A 12998-nucleotide genomic window follows, 5' to 3' on the forward strand; every position below is an offset into this window, starting at 1 on the left:
AAAAAAAAAAGAAAAATATTAAACCCATTTCATAGAAAATTATGGACTATTATTAATAAAATTTATATTATTTTAATATTTTTGTGGTTATGCCTACATTTTAAAAATATAAAAATGAACAATTTCTTAATTGTACAACGTGTTCCTGGATTTTCAGTTTGTGTACTCTAAGAAGTTGTTTATTTCATTAAATAATTATGTTATTACCTTAATGAAAACAGAACTGTGAAAAATTTATTCCAAATTTCAGGCTGTGAAAGGAACAACTTTGGGATTATTAGAACTGTACACAATGTAGTCTGGAGTCATTTTCCCTTCCTGTGTTGTAAGCATCAACCAAAGGCTTTCACAGAATATGGGATCCTGTAAAATTACAAGACAGATTATAAATACCAAGGGCTGATTTCTCTATCTAATGAAGGCAGATGGTTTTGATTCCCAGTCTACCTTTGTGTATGCATTTCCATAACAGCATGACATATAATCTTCTTGTCTCTTTGATATAAATGCTACATGAGAGTTACACCACATGGCTACATATGGTGGTTTTATAGTTAGATATAAAAAACGAATTTCATATGTCTATGAGGAGACCAATATATTGTAGGTTGTTAAAAAGAATGAGGACTTACAAAATTGTATGGTTCAAATACCACAGCATTTTCTAGTTCTAAAGATCCAGGCCAATAGTGAGTGATCTCAAATTGTGAATGCTATCAAATACCAAAATATATTTTCTCAAGAAAAATGAAAACGGTAATGTGACAAACACCTAGGGAAATACTGTGTTTTGAAGAAGGAAACAGAATATTCACAAGTGTTTATTTTTAGGGGATGGAGAGGAAATATTTTGTCTCTATAAGGCTCTTGAAAATGTGTATTAGAATTTTGTAGTTAATTAATTTTGATGGCTATCTGTTAACAGTCTTCTCTCATAAAACTACCATACCAAACATAGAAATACTAGGGTGTAAAAACTGAAATTCTATTACTGAAAAACTTTCTTCAAATAGTGACACAGTTTCCAGATTTATTGCATAGGTTCTGTTTGCATTTCTATTCGAAAACTCCATTTACTATGGTTTCAGTAAAAATTCAGTCCAGGCTGAAACTTGGTATACCAAAAAGGAGCTCTGGAGCAATGGTTGTTTTTACCAATTTTCCAGAAGATTGATTTAGATTGTTTTATGTTGTATGACTGTAAAAGAACAAAACAGAAAAAGATTCACTTGTTTGATATTTTATTCCGTCTATAACACAAATCTCATTTTTTTTCCCCTGGCAATTTGTACCATTACAAATGACACATACTGATTTTAATATATCCAATAAGATTGTATGGAGCTACCAACAAATAAAATAACATTTTGATAATAAGACTGGTTAGATTTCTTTCATCTTGCCTCTTTTGCAATATCTAGTGGCATATTTTCAAGATACAGCTCAAGATACAAAGTATAACATCTGACAAGTGTTAAGTCTTAGACTTATGACCTTTTTGTAAGCTTTATTATAATTTATTTGACTTAGTTTTCCTTTCTGATTTATTAGGGTACAGATCTAATTAGCAGAAAAATTATTCTAGTATATAAAAAACAAAGTTGTCCTCACTGAAGCTTCAAATTCTTGTCCGGATTCTGATCCTTGGGGGAAGTAGAGATTTCAACTGAAAAAACAGGTCTGGCAGATTGCATGAGTCAGTCCTGTTAGTGACCAGCTTCGGAGAAAACAATAGGAGTAAAGCAGAGTAAGTAATGAGCAGAGGACAATGTGCAGACAGCAAGCCTGTTGCAGAAGTCTAGAAGTAGCAGTGTTTGTCTGGGTAACCTTAAAGAACAAAGTTAGAAACAGAGGTAGTCTACTCTCAGGCAACAGAGAGCAAAATAAAATTCGATATTGCATCAAAGACCTTGTGCGTAGAGTTTTTAGGTATATCTTCCCATAGGTAACACTTGGCTTATTGTACTTACACATCTGAACTTTCTGTAGGAATTGAGTGGGATTCTTGGGTGGAGAGCACACACACTGAGGCTAAGGGAAATGGAGGCTGACACCCTGTGGTTGCTGAAATCCTACCACATCAGTGACATGGAATTTAGGTTAGGAAATGAAACTTACTAGTTGGAGATTAAGTACATTTAAAACCTTTTAAATGTGTGCAATGTTTGCCTTGGCTAAAGCTTATGAGTGTAAAATGTTATACTTTTAAGGCATTAATTATATTAACATTGAGAATTCATGTAGCCAAGGGATACTTGAAGTGATTTCTATTATCCTGATGTAGGTTTTCCTTTAGTACCTGTCTATAAAATATAATGAATTATAATGATAAAAAAAATCACACAGTATAAAATATTCACTTCATACATGGAATTTTTGAAAATGTTGTTAATACAATTGTAGAATATTGTATGCTGAAGATTAATAATCCATATATTCAATTTAATCTAGTAAATTACTAATGGGTATCAATATGTACCATGACATGTGTGAGGCCTTGAAAAAAGTCCAAAAAGATATATCATAACCCCAATTTGGGGAAGTTTCATGTCCAATGGGTGAACTAGAAAAAAATGTAAGAAATGTTGCATTTTAATGTCCTCTTAAAAGTGACTCACAGTGAAATATAAGTTTTCAATCATGATTTAAGCATTCTAAAATGTGACATGAATTATTACTCACTAGAAATCAATTTAAAGATACTTTTTAAAGTTTCCAGCAAGGAGTATGTTATAAATATAACACTTCAGGAAAGAACACTATTAATGCAAGTATTCACAAATTGCTAGCAGCTTCTTGAATAAATAATGCTACATAAATTAAACAGTACAATTCTTACTAAGTTAATTTGATCTGAAACTAATTAATATACAACTTACTAAATATGCCGGCACCTTTTGTTAGGAATGGGCATAAAATGTGTCTAAAATCCTCCAATTAATTGTCTTTGGCATTTTTATTTTATTCAGCATGAATCCAAAATACACATTTGTATGATTGATGAACCATTTGAAACCAATGGTGTATTGGAAAAATCATTTTATCCAGAATTAAGGACTATTTAATAGAATTTTACTCATTGGTCGTATAGTAGAGTATTATACGCAGCCAAGATGAAATCTTCCAGAATTTAGAGTTTTGAACTGTTAAATTACCTCACCGGTGGGTAGCAGGCAACTAATGGCTGTTAGGGCATGACCTCAAAGTGGCCTACTTAACCCATTAGCTTATTTTTAATCTCTCTGATACGTGAATAATGATCTTTTTTCTTTTATTACACATACTCATTTCTTTTATTCTTTATTCGATCCTAGTTTAATGTTTTAAAATATTTTTAAATAAAATGTTTGAGTTTTTAATTTATTGTTGAAAAGGACATTCAGGTAATGATTTATATTCTGTGTCCTCAAAGGGAAACATTTTTTAAAAGATTGAATTTATTTCCACTGACAATATTACAATTCTTTATTTAGGTTCACTATATATTTGGGAACTGCTACACAGAAAAGTTAAATGATATGATTGGTCACTGATTAACTATGGCCTTTTGTGTTTTGGGAAACCATAAGGTAAAATGAAAATATTTTCAAAGTTCGCTCATCCAGTAGTTCCGATCATTTTCCAGTGAACTGTCACTTACTTAAAAAAAAATTTTGTAGCATGATATTTCTAGCTCTTTTATACTTAACAGTGTCTAAATGGAACATTTTGTTTCTTCTGTTTTTTCTTTTCCTTTTTTTTTTTTTTGGCTTCTGTCCCATGGGGGATCCTGTGGAGAGATATTGAAGAGGACTTCCTAGTTCAGCTCTTTTTCACTGTGTTCTTATCACATATAGACAGAGTTTAGCTCTCAGTTTCAATTCAATAGCTACTTGCTGAATGAATGCCTACTGTGTATATAGCTATAGCTCAGGATGCTGAAATAGTGAAACAAGGTTCCTGCTCACAGGGAACCCATTGAGTTATAGTATATTCCTCTTTGGACTGTTAAAGGTTTTTTCCATATTCTTTTGTACTTGAAATGCTGTTTTAAAGTGAACTGTAGATGACATCATAAGTGTTTGTGAATCTGAAAAGATTAACAGTGTGGATGTAGGATTTACTTAAAATATTCAGTTCGTGGAAAATCGTGTTAGGCAGCTCCAGTGTTTAGCCAATAAACTATTGAGAAAATGTACACAATAAATAATCCATGTAGTAATTGTGGCAGTGCCTTGGTCCTTAAGAATGTGTTGTCCATTTTTAAATATATATTCCATATATTTCAGATCTAAAATTCTAAACCACGTTCTTTATGCTTTCATTGTGATGTAGCACTGTGATGTCTATGAGTTTTACCTCATAGACAACTGAGATATATTTAAGTAACTTGCTCAAGTTAATATGATTAACCTCTAATGAAACTGACATAAAACTTCATATGTTCCACTTTTCAGAGCCTAGTTTTTAGTTAGTCAAGGCTGGTAATAATCATATAAATAACTGAAAGTAGTATGTCATTTGGTAAGTTGAACTGATTGAAACATTTCAGACACTAAAATATCTAGTTTATCCTCAGGATTCCAAACCCCAATTAATTTTAAAATGTCACTCTAGATGTATTTTAAGTCACTTTACATTCTACATGATATCATTCAATTCTCATCATAATCCAAAGATGAAAGGAATCAGAAGTTATTATCACCAGAAACTGACCTCACACAAGCATCTGGAGCCAAGTCTTTTAATTTCAAATCAGTACCTTTAGCCTTATTCAGTGAAAATGGTTTAAATATGAAAGTCTGATATTCGTATGTTTTGAGCAATTCAGTTTAAGTTTAGCGATGTTATACGGGTTCCAAAATACAGTCTGGCTAAAATAGAGTTAAATTCCTTTTGTCAGGATTCACTGAGAATTGTAAGTGCTGTCTGTGTCAGTGGAACCTGTGTTAGGGGAAATGAAATTGAACACAGGAGGTGGGTAACATGTTCTGTCCATACAGTATCATGACAGAAATTTGAGATTTTTCCTTTTGGTGACCTCTTTAAAAATGTGTGAACAAAATACATGCATATATATAATATACATATACATTTAATATATATGTACACATAGCAATAAAATTATGACATTATATATAAATACATATACTCATAGAAGATAAATATTTAGATGGATACATCGTTGTTTTGAAAAGGGGTTGATATAGCATGAGTTCCTATTGTGAGAATAACAAATTTGTGCCCTACTATTTTCCTCTGCCAGCTAAACAAGGCATCTATATCATGGCATGTAGGAGATAGAGTATGAAGTAGAAATTTTTTTTAAGTGTGCTGTATCCAAATACGGTCACAAGCACAGACCTGCTTTATTTTTCACGTTCAGTATAAATCAATTTTAAAAATATTTGCAAGTATATATCTTCCTAAACAATTAAAGTTCACAAAGAATGATGGCCAAGGGGATACAATCATTTAGGTATTTATTATTTGAGTTTGTGGGAGGATGATTTTTTAAAGATATTTAGAATCATGAAGATTTAGAATTTTCCCAAAGGTTATATATTTTGTAATTATCTGCTCCTCTCACAAAGCATATAGGGAAGGTGCAGGTAATTTAAAAATATATGGCATTTGGGATCACCCTCTTGTGTAGTAAATGTGTACATTGAATTTTAAGCTTTGATATCCTAACTGTTCCCCCTACTCCGTCAAATGTGAATTAAAATTTTTTAATCAATTTTTTTGTAGATTTATATGCAGTTGTAAGAAATAATACAGAGAGCTCTTGCGTACCCTTCACCCAACAAACAGCTGTAAAGCTATGAAACAACATCACAGTGAGGAAACTGACACTGATACAGTTCAATAGTCTTATTTGGTTTTCATCCTTTTCACATGTATTTGTTTTGGTGTTCATATGTGTAAGTGTGTGTGTGTATATGTTTACTTCTAGACAATGTTATTACATGTGTAGATTCATGTATCCATCACTTCAATCAAGAGACAAAACAGTTCCAGAACCACAAGGATCCCTTCTTCCTCTCAGAGCCACACCCATGTCCCTCTACTCTCCATCGCCCCCTGCCATCCCTAGCCCTTGGCAACCAAACTCTGTTCTCTACCTCTGTAATTTTGTTATCTCAAAACATCATATAAATGGATTCCATCTTTATTTAAAGAGTTTTTGAGTGTATTCTTTGTATGACTTTCTTAGTGGTTGCTCTGGGTATTGCAATTAACAGATGTAATTTACACAGTCTACTAGTAGCAACATTTTACCACTTCAAGTATGGGAACCTTACTTCCACTAGGTATCTTTGCCCTATCCACTTTTTTTCTTGTCTTGAGTATTCCTTCTCTAATAATGGTGGACATTATCAAATTTATACTTTTTGTTTTAATAATCACATATTTGAAAAAAACTCAGGAAAAGGGTAGTCTATTCTATTTTCTCATATTTTGCTATTATTTTTGTTCCTTCTTGGTGCTTCAATATTTCCTCTTATTACTAATTCTTTTATGTTTGAAAAACTTTAATTTTGCTTTAAGACAGTCCTGCTAGAGACAAGTTATCTGTTTTTCTTTCTTCTAAGAACATATGTGTTTCATCTTGATTCCTAAAGGATAGTGTTACTGGTTAAGAAATCATAGTTGACAGCTCTTTTCATTCAGGAGTTGAAAAACGCACCACTTCCTCTGGCCTCCATGATTTGAAATGGGAAATGTATTGTCATTTGAATTTGTATTCTCTTACAGGTAATAAGCCATTCTCTTGAGCTCCTTTCAAGAAGTTTGTCTAGTTTTCTTCTAGTTTTCACAGTAGAGTTCACTCTCCTGTGAGAAGTGCCCTCATTCATCTGACAGGAGGTGGAGCTCAGGCAGTAAGGCTCAGGCTCATTTTCAGAAGTTTCCTTTTGATGTATCTCGACATAGAATTCTTTAGGTTTTTCCTACTTGGGTTTCACTCAGCTTCTTGATTGATTCTGTATCTTCCTGACTTTTGCCAAATATGGAATGTTTTCAACCATTATTTCTTTGAATACTCTTTTAGTCCCATTCTCTTTCTTCATTCCTTCTGGGACTCTAATGATACCACTGACAGATATTTGGTATTGTCTCACAGGTCCCTGGGGCTCTGTTCTTTCCTATCTTTTCTTTCTATCCTTCTATTTTCTCTCAGCTATTCAGATTGGGTGAATTATATTTCTCTGTCTTTAAATTAACGGATTCTATCCTCTGTTATTTTCACTGTACTATAGAGCAAATCCAATTAGTTTTTATATTGGCTTTTATATTTTTATTTCTATAACATCCATTTTTAATAACATTTTGCATGCTAAGTTTTTATGTTTTTTTCAGTTGTGCCAAGATAATTAGTAATTGCTTATTAAAGTAATTTTATAATGGCTTCTTCAAATTTTTGTCAAAAATTTCAATATTTGATTCATCTCAATATAGGCATCTGTTGATCATTTTTTCTCATTCAGTTATGATTTTCCTGGTGTTTATTATGACTAGTAAGTTTTTTTAATTATTATATGCTGAGCATTTTGGTTATTATGTTAAGAGACTCTGGATGCTAATTAAGTTTATTCTCAGAAGCAGTTGCTAGTCCTAGCTTTCAATTATGGGCTGTGGTTCTAATGAGAATTTAATTTTTAGGGACTTTGTGCTGCTATTTGGACAGGTTGATTTATCTAATTCTACTGGGGACCACACTGATCTCTTCTGGACCACATAAGGGACAAGAGGAGATTCCCCAGGCTAAGCTGTAGTGGTCTAGGGGAGGTAAAATATGCTCTAGCTCAGCGGTCCCCAACCTTTTTGCCACCAGGAACGGGTTTTGTGGAAGACAATTTTTCCATGGATGGTGGGCGGTGTGTGTGTGGGGGATGGTTTTGAGATGAAGTTGTTTGACCTCAAATCATCAGGCATTAGTTAGATTCTCACAAGGAGCACGCAACCTAGATGCCTCATATGCAGAGTTCACAATACGGTTCACTCTCCTATGAGAAGTGCTCCTGCTGATCTGACAGGAGGCAGAGCTCAAGCAGTAATGCTGGCTAGCTCATGACTCACCCCCTGCTGGGTGACCCGGTTCCTAACAGGCTGCAAACTGGAACTGGCCCATGGCCTAGGGGTTGCGTACCCCTGCTCTAGCGAATGAAAAGAGGATTACTTCCAGGGCTCTGTACTTGCTGTAGAGACATCCCGTCCCTGCGTATACCCTCCTGCCTCACTTTCCACACACACTACTAGAGCTGCTTATCTGTTCAGTACCTCCAGATGGAAAGGGGAAGTCTTAGGCACCCTGGAAAAACAGGTCACTTTGCCTAGCTGTTTGCTGTTAGTAAGGCTCCTACTTCACTCCCCTTGCAGGCAAGCCAGTCTCTCCTGATATTGTTGGATGGATTCTCATTTGACCAGCCATAAAAAATGAGTCTACCTAGACTAACTTCTGTTTCTAGGTTGTGGTTGGGAGAAGCTGGGTCTGGATCATCTTTTACTATTGTTTGGGAAGCTACTGGGATTTTCCTTGGGTGCTGGTGTCTTTAACTGGTCCTCCTCACTCTTTCTACCATTTAGAGTACTCTTTTAGTTGCCGCTTGCTTAATTCCAGATTTTACAGCCCTACTTAGTGGAGCACTTAATGATAAACTTTTTAATGCTTTTTTTCTCCCCCAAAATGAGTCAAGTGAAGCATAATTCAGCAAGATGCTAAAATATCTTCTGTGAAAATGAGTGTCTTGTGATAGAAAAGGTGATTCAGATGAAAGACTACATTAACATACAGTACAGCAGAGGCACCAACCAATCAGAGCAAATTTAAAAATCAGATAGTTTACAGGTGCCTTTCTGCTCACTATCAGCTCAAGTTTAAATAGTTCAAGTGCCTCTACTACAGAGAGCTTTTAATATGCCAATATTTTTGTTGTTGCCTTGGAAGGCCTGCCGCAGTCACAGTTTACCAAATTTATCTGTCCATAGAAGTGAACCCACTTTGTGTATAGCTTTTCTTGGCACTGGTATTCTATGAAAGATTTGTAGAGGAAAGCTATGTTTATCAACATCAGTATCTACCTCATCTAAAGTATTGTATTAGATGTAATCATTTAATTATAAAGTGATTTCTGGAAACATTAAGGAGCACCTAATTCTACTTTGATTTTTAAATATCTGATACAATATTTCAATGTATTTAAACTTTCTTTTAAACTGTTCCAAGAAGTAAGATTTCAATGTATGGCCAAAGAAAACGTGTATTGTATTGTGTTGAAAATATATAGTCTAAAAACACTGACTTTTTCTGATGTTTTTATTTACGTTTTCAATATTTTCTCTTCCCAGCTTTAAGGGACAATAGGATCGAGCTGGTTCGCGCTTCCTGGCATGAATTGAGTATTAGTGTCAGTGATGTGTCTCTCTCTGATGAAGGACAGTACACTTGTTCTTTATTTACGATGCCTGTCAAAACTTCCAAGGCCTATCTCACCGTTCTGGGTAAGTGCAAGGGACTAACACCATGTACTCACACAACCAGAGTGATATATATGGCTACAGCAACATAATTCAATACAAAAATATATTTCAAAGATTGTATGAATAGATGTGTTTTAATCCTTTCTCTGCTATATTTTAACAAAGGCATTTTAAAATCATTCAGTCCCTTTCTGCATTTTATAAAGGGACAAAGACAGAGAGATCCAAAGATGTATATGACTGCTAGAAGACACACAGCTATTTTGTTTCTTAGCCAGCAGTAGACACCGGTTCTCTTGATTTCAGCTAATTTTTTTTATCACATAATCTGTATGTTGTATATATTCTGATCCTTTTACAAAATGACACAATACTGAGCATTATGAGTTCACCTTGTATTCTGTACTATGCTCCTTTATTTGATCATGTGAGTCACCTGATAAGGGCCTTTCTCGCGAACTTGTGGCTCTCAGATATGACCTGCTTGTGTATTTAGTGCATTTAAATGACCCTGATATTTCCATGTGCCTTCTCTCCTTTTAAAATTATATTTTCTAGATTCCTAAATGAAGTACCTAATGTCGCCTGAGCTTGCAGCTTGTAGTTTCTTTGTGTTTTTATTCTCTAAATATTGGGCCATTTTCCCAAAGGTGAAAGTGACACAAAAAAAGCAATACATTCATAGAGATTCTGAGGAAATAACGTTGCAGCTCCGAGCTCTCTGTGATTCCACAGACGTCAGTGCCCCAATCAGCTGAAATTGCTGCAGTTCATTGAAACACACCTGTGTACTGAACAAGTTAGAGGAATTTAAAGATTGATTTTTTTTTTCCCCTAAGCTTGCCCTCCTCTTTAGATAGAAAAAGGCACAATGTTGCATTTAAAAGGACTAACACATGCTGCTCTTTTGGGTGGGAATATTAAAGTTAATCCAGCTAGTGAATTGGTTTTGTGCATAGGATATAAAACATATTTCTTTGCAAGTCACACTGGGACTATTTTATAAAAATCTTCACAAGTTTGCCATTAAAGACAAAATATACCCACTAAAATGGAGTATTTCAGGATAACAACTGCATAAGGTTAATGTATTGTTCTGTAGAGAGTCAATTTGAAACTCAAAGAATAGATGACTGATGAATTCAGTTTATTAAATGGTGATGTGGCATAGATTTTTAAAAAAGAAAGCAGGTAATATGTAGGTGAAGATAAAAAATGTCAAGAGTAGTTATGTTAATTTCTCATGCATCTTTGTGGTTACTGTGTTACTGTTGTTTAATTTGTACTTCTCATATTGGTGCTTTTCAACATTCCTTTTCTTTCTTTTTTTTTTTTTGAGACAGGGTCCAACTCTGTAGCCTGACTGGAGTGCATTGGCGTCATCTCAGCTCACTGCAACCTCCGCTTCCTGCGTTCAAGCGATTCTCCTGCCTCAGTCTTCTGAGTAGTTGGGATTACAGGCGCCCACCACCACACTGGCTAATTTTTTTTTTTTTTTTTTTTTTTTTGGTGTTTTGACTAGAGATGGAGTTTCACCATGTTGGCCAGGATGGTCTTGATCTCTTGACCTCAGTCTCCCAAAGTGTTGGGATTACAGGCATCAGCCACCGTGCCTGGCCACAAAATACACAGAGGATAATATTCTTTTTAAGCTTTAAGAACCATGAAATCAGGAAAGAAAGAAGCTAAAGTTAAATTTTAATTTGGTAAGGGATAGAGAAATATGTTTGTGGGTTTTTTTCTTCAATGCAGTCTACCTTTTAAAATCTCTACACTAGTAAATTGTAAAGTATATTGAATGATTGTTTTTAAGATTTACACACAGGTATTTTCACAGGTAAAATTTTACAATTGAGGCCAGGCACAGTGGCTCAGACCTGTAATCCCAGCACTTTGGGAGGCCAAGGCTGGTGGATCACTTGAGGTCAGGAGTTTGAGACCAGCCTGGCCAACATGATGAAATCCCGTCTCTATTAAAAAATACAAAAATTAAGCTGGGCATGGTGGCTGACACCTGTAATCAAAGCTCTTTGGGAGGCCAAGGTGGGCGGATCACGAGGTGAGGAGTTCGAGATCAACCTGGTCAACATGGTGAAACCCCATCTCTACTAAACGTACAAAAATTAGCCAGGTGTGGTGGCACCCACCTGTAATCCCAGCTACTCAGGAGGTTGAGGCAGGAGAATTGCTTGAACCTGGTAGGTAGAGGTTGCAGTGAACAGAGATTGCACCACTACACTCCAGCCTGGGTTCAGAGCAAGACTCTATCTAAAAAAAAAGAAAAAAATTATTCGGGCATGGTAGCACACACCTGTAATCCCAGCTACTTGGGAGGCTGAGGCAGGAGAATCACTTGAACTCGGGAGGCAAAAGTTGCAGTGAGCTGAGATCAAGCCAGTCCACTCCTACCTGGACAACAGCGTGAGACTCTGTCTCAACAAAAAAAAAAAAAAGAAAAGTTACAATTTAATTTAAAAAATTACTTTGAGCTATATGCGTCTTACATACTTTCCTGATTTTCTTGATGCTATATATGTATATATCTGTACACATACACATGTGTATGGATATGTATATACATTTATGTGTATGCGCATGTATATACATTTGTGTGTATGCATATAGACATATACAACTATGCATGTATACACACACACACGAAGCAGTTTATTACATAGTAGTTTGTTAACTTGATTGAGAACTTCTTGTCAATTAACCATCCAGTTCAGTTTCATGTGTGAAAGTAATAGACATAATAACAAATCAGCCCTGAAGATTAATGCTCACTTCATCATTTGCTTAAATTTCAGGTGTTCCTGAAAAGCCTCAGATTAGTGGATTCTCATCACCAGTTATGGAAGGTGACTTGATGCAGCTGACTTGCAAAACATCTGGTAGTAAACCTGCAGCTGATATCAGATGGTTCAAAAATGACAAAGAGATTAAAGGTAAAGAATAGAAAAATGAAAATCAAAATGAATGTGCTGAAACCAGTATGACATGTTAGGAAAAAGTCATTTTACATTATTTTTCAAACCGTAGTATCTCTTACAGATTATGCATCATTTGAACCAGATTTACTCATTCTTAAGTAAGGTAATTTTACAAGGTATATTAATATATAAGTATAATCCCTGTGTGCCTCATTTTCCTCTTCTGTATAATAGGTTTAAAAATAATATATGCCTTATGGAAAAGTTGAGGAAATAATTCAGTTAATATATGAAGAAAGGCATAGATTCATATTTCACAATAATAAGGAATTAGCATATATTATATATTATTATTTCAGAACTCACATATAATATTTAGGTTAAAGACAGAGAAACTGTATAAATTATTTCTTCAACTTGGTTTCGGGAATTATAGAGTTCTGAGAATAAAACTGGCTAAATATCAATAAAATTGATTCCTGTTAAGTCTCACGAAAGGCAAAAATGTGTACTTGTTTAAGTAAAAGTGCATACTTTAAATTCTTTAGACACCTAAATTTAAACTCCCTCTCTCTCTCTGTCTCACACACACACACACACACA

At 34.6% G+C, this 12998-nt stretch overlaps 1 protein-coding gene across 3 annotated transcripts in view; it reads left to right on the top strand.

The window, feature by feature from the left end:
* The window catches only part of CADM2 (cell adhesion molecule 2), a 1120439-nt gene that overhangs the window by 936092 nt on the left and 171349 nt on the right, over positions 1 to 12998 (top strand). For all 3 annotated transcript variants that reach the window (XM_011927577.1, XM_011927576.1, XM_011927578.1), the window contains 2 exons: positions 9331 to 9483; positions 12273 to 12410. In XM_011927577.1, the coding sequence (XP_011782967.1) occupies positions 9331 to 9483; positions 12273 to 12410 (291 nt within the window). The remainder of the gene's footprint in view (positions 1 to 9330; positions 9484 to 12272; positions 12411 to 12998) is intronic.

This window comes from Colobus angolensis, unplaced genomic scaffold (assembly GCF_000951035.1).
Source record: "Colobus angolensis palliatus isolate OR3802 unplaced genomic scaffold, Cang.pa_1.0 Scaffold73, whole genome shotgun sequence".
Lineage (NCBI taxonomy): Eukaryota > Metazoa > Chordata > Mammalia > Primates > Cercopithecidae > Colobus > Colobus angolensis.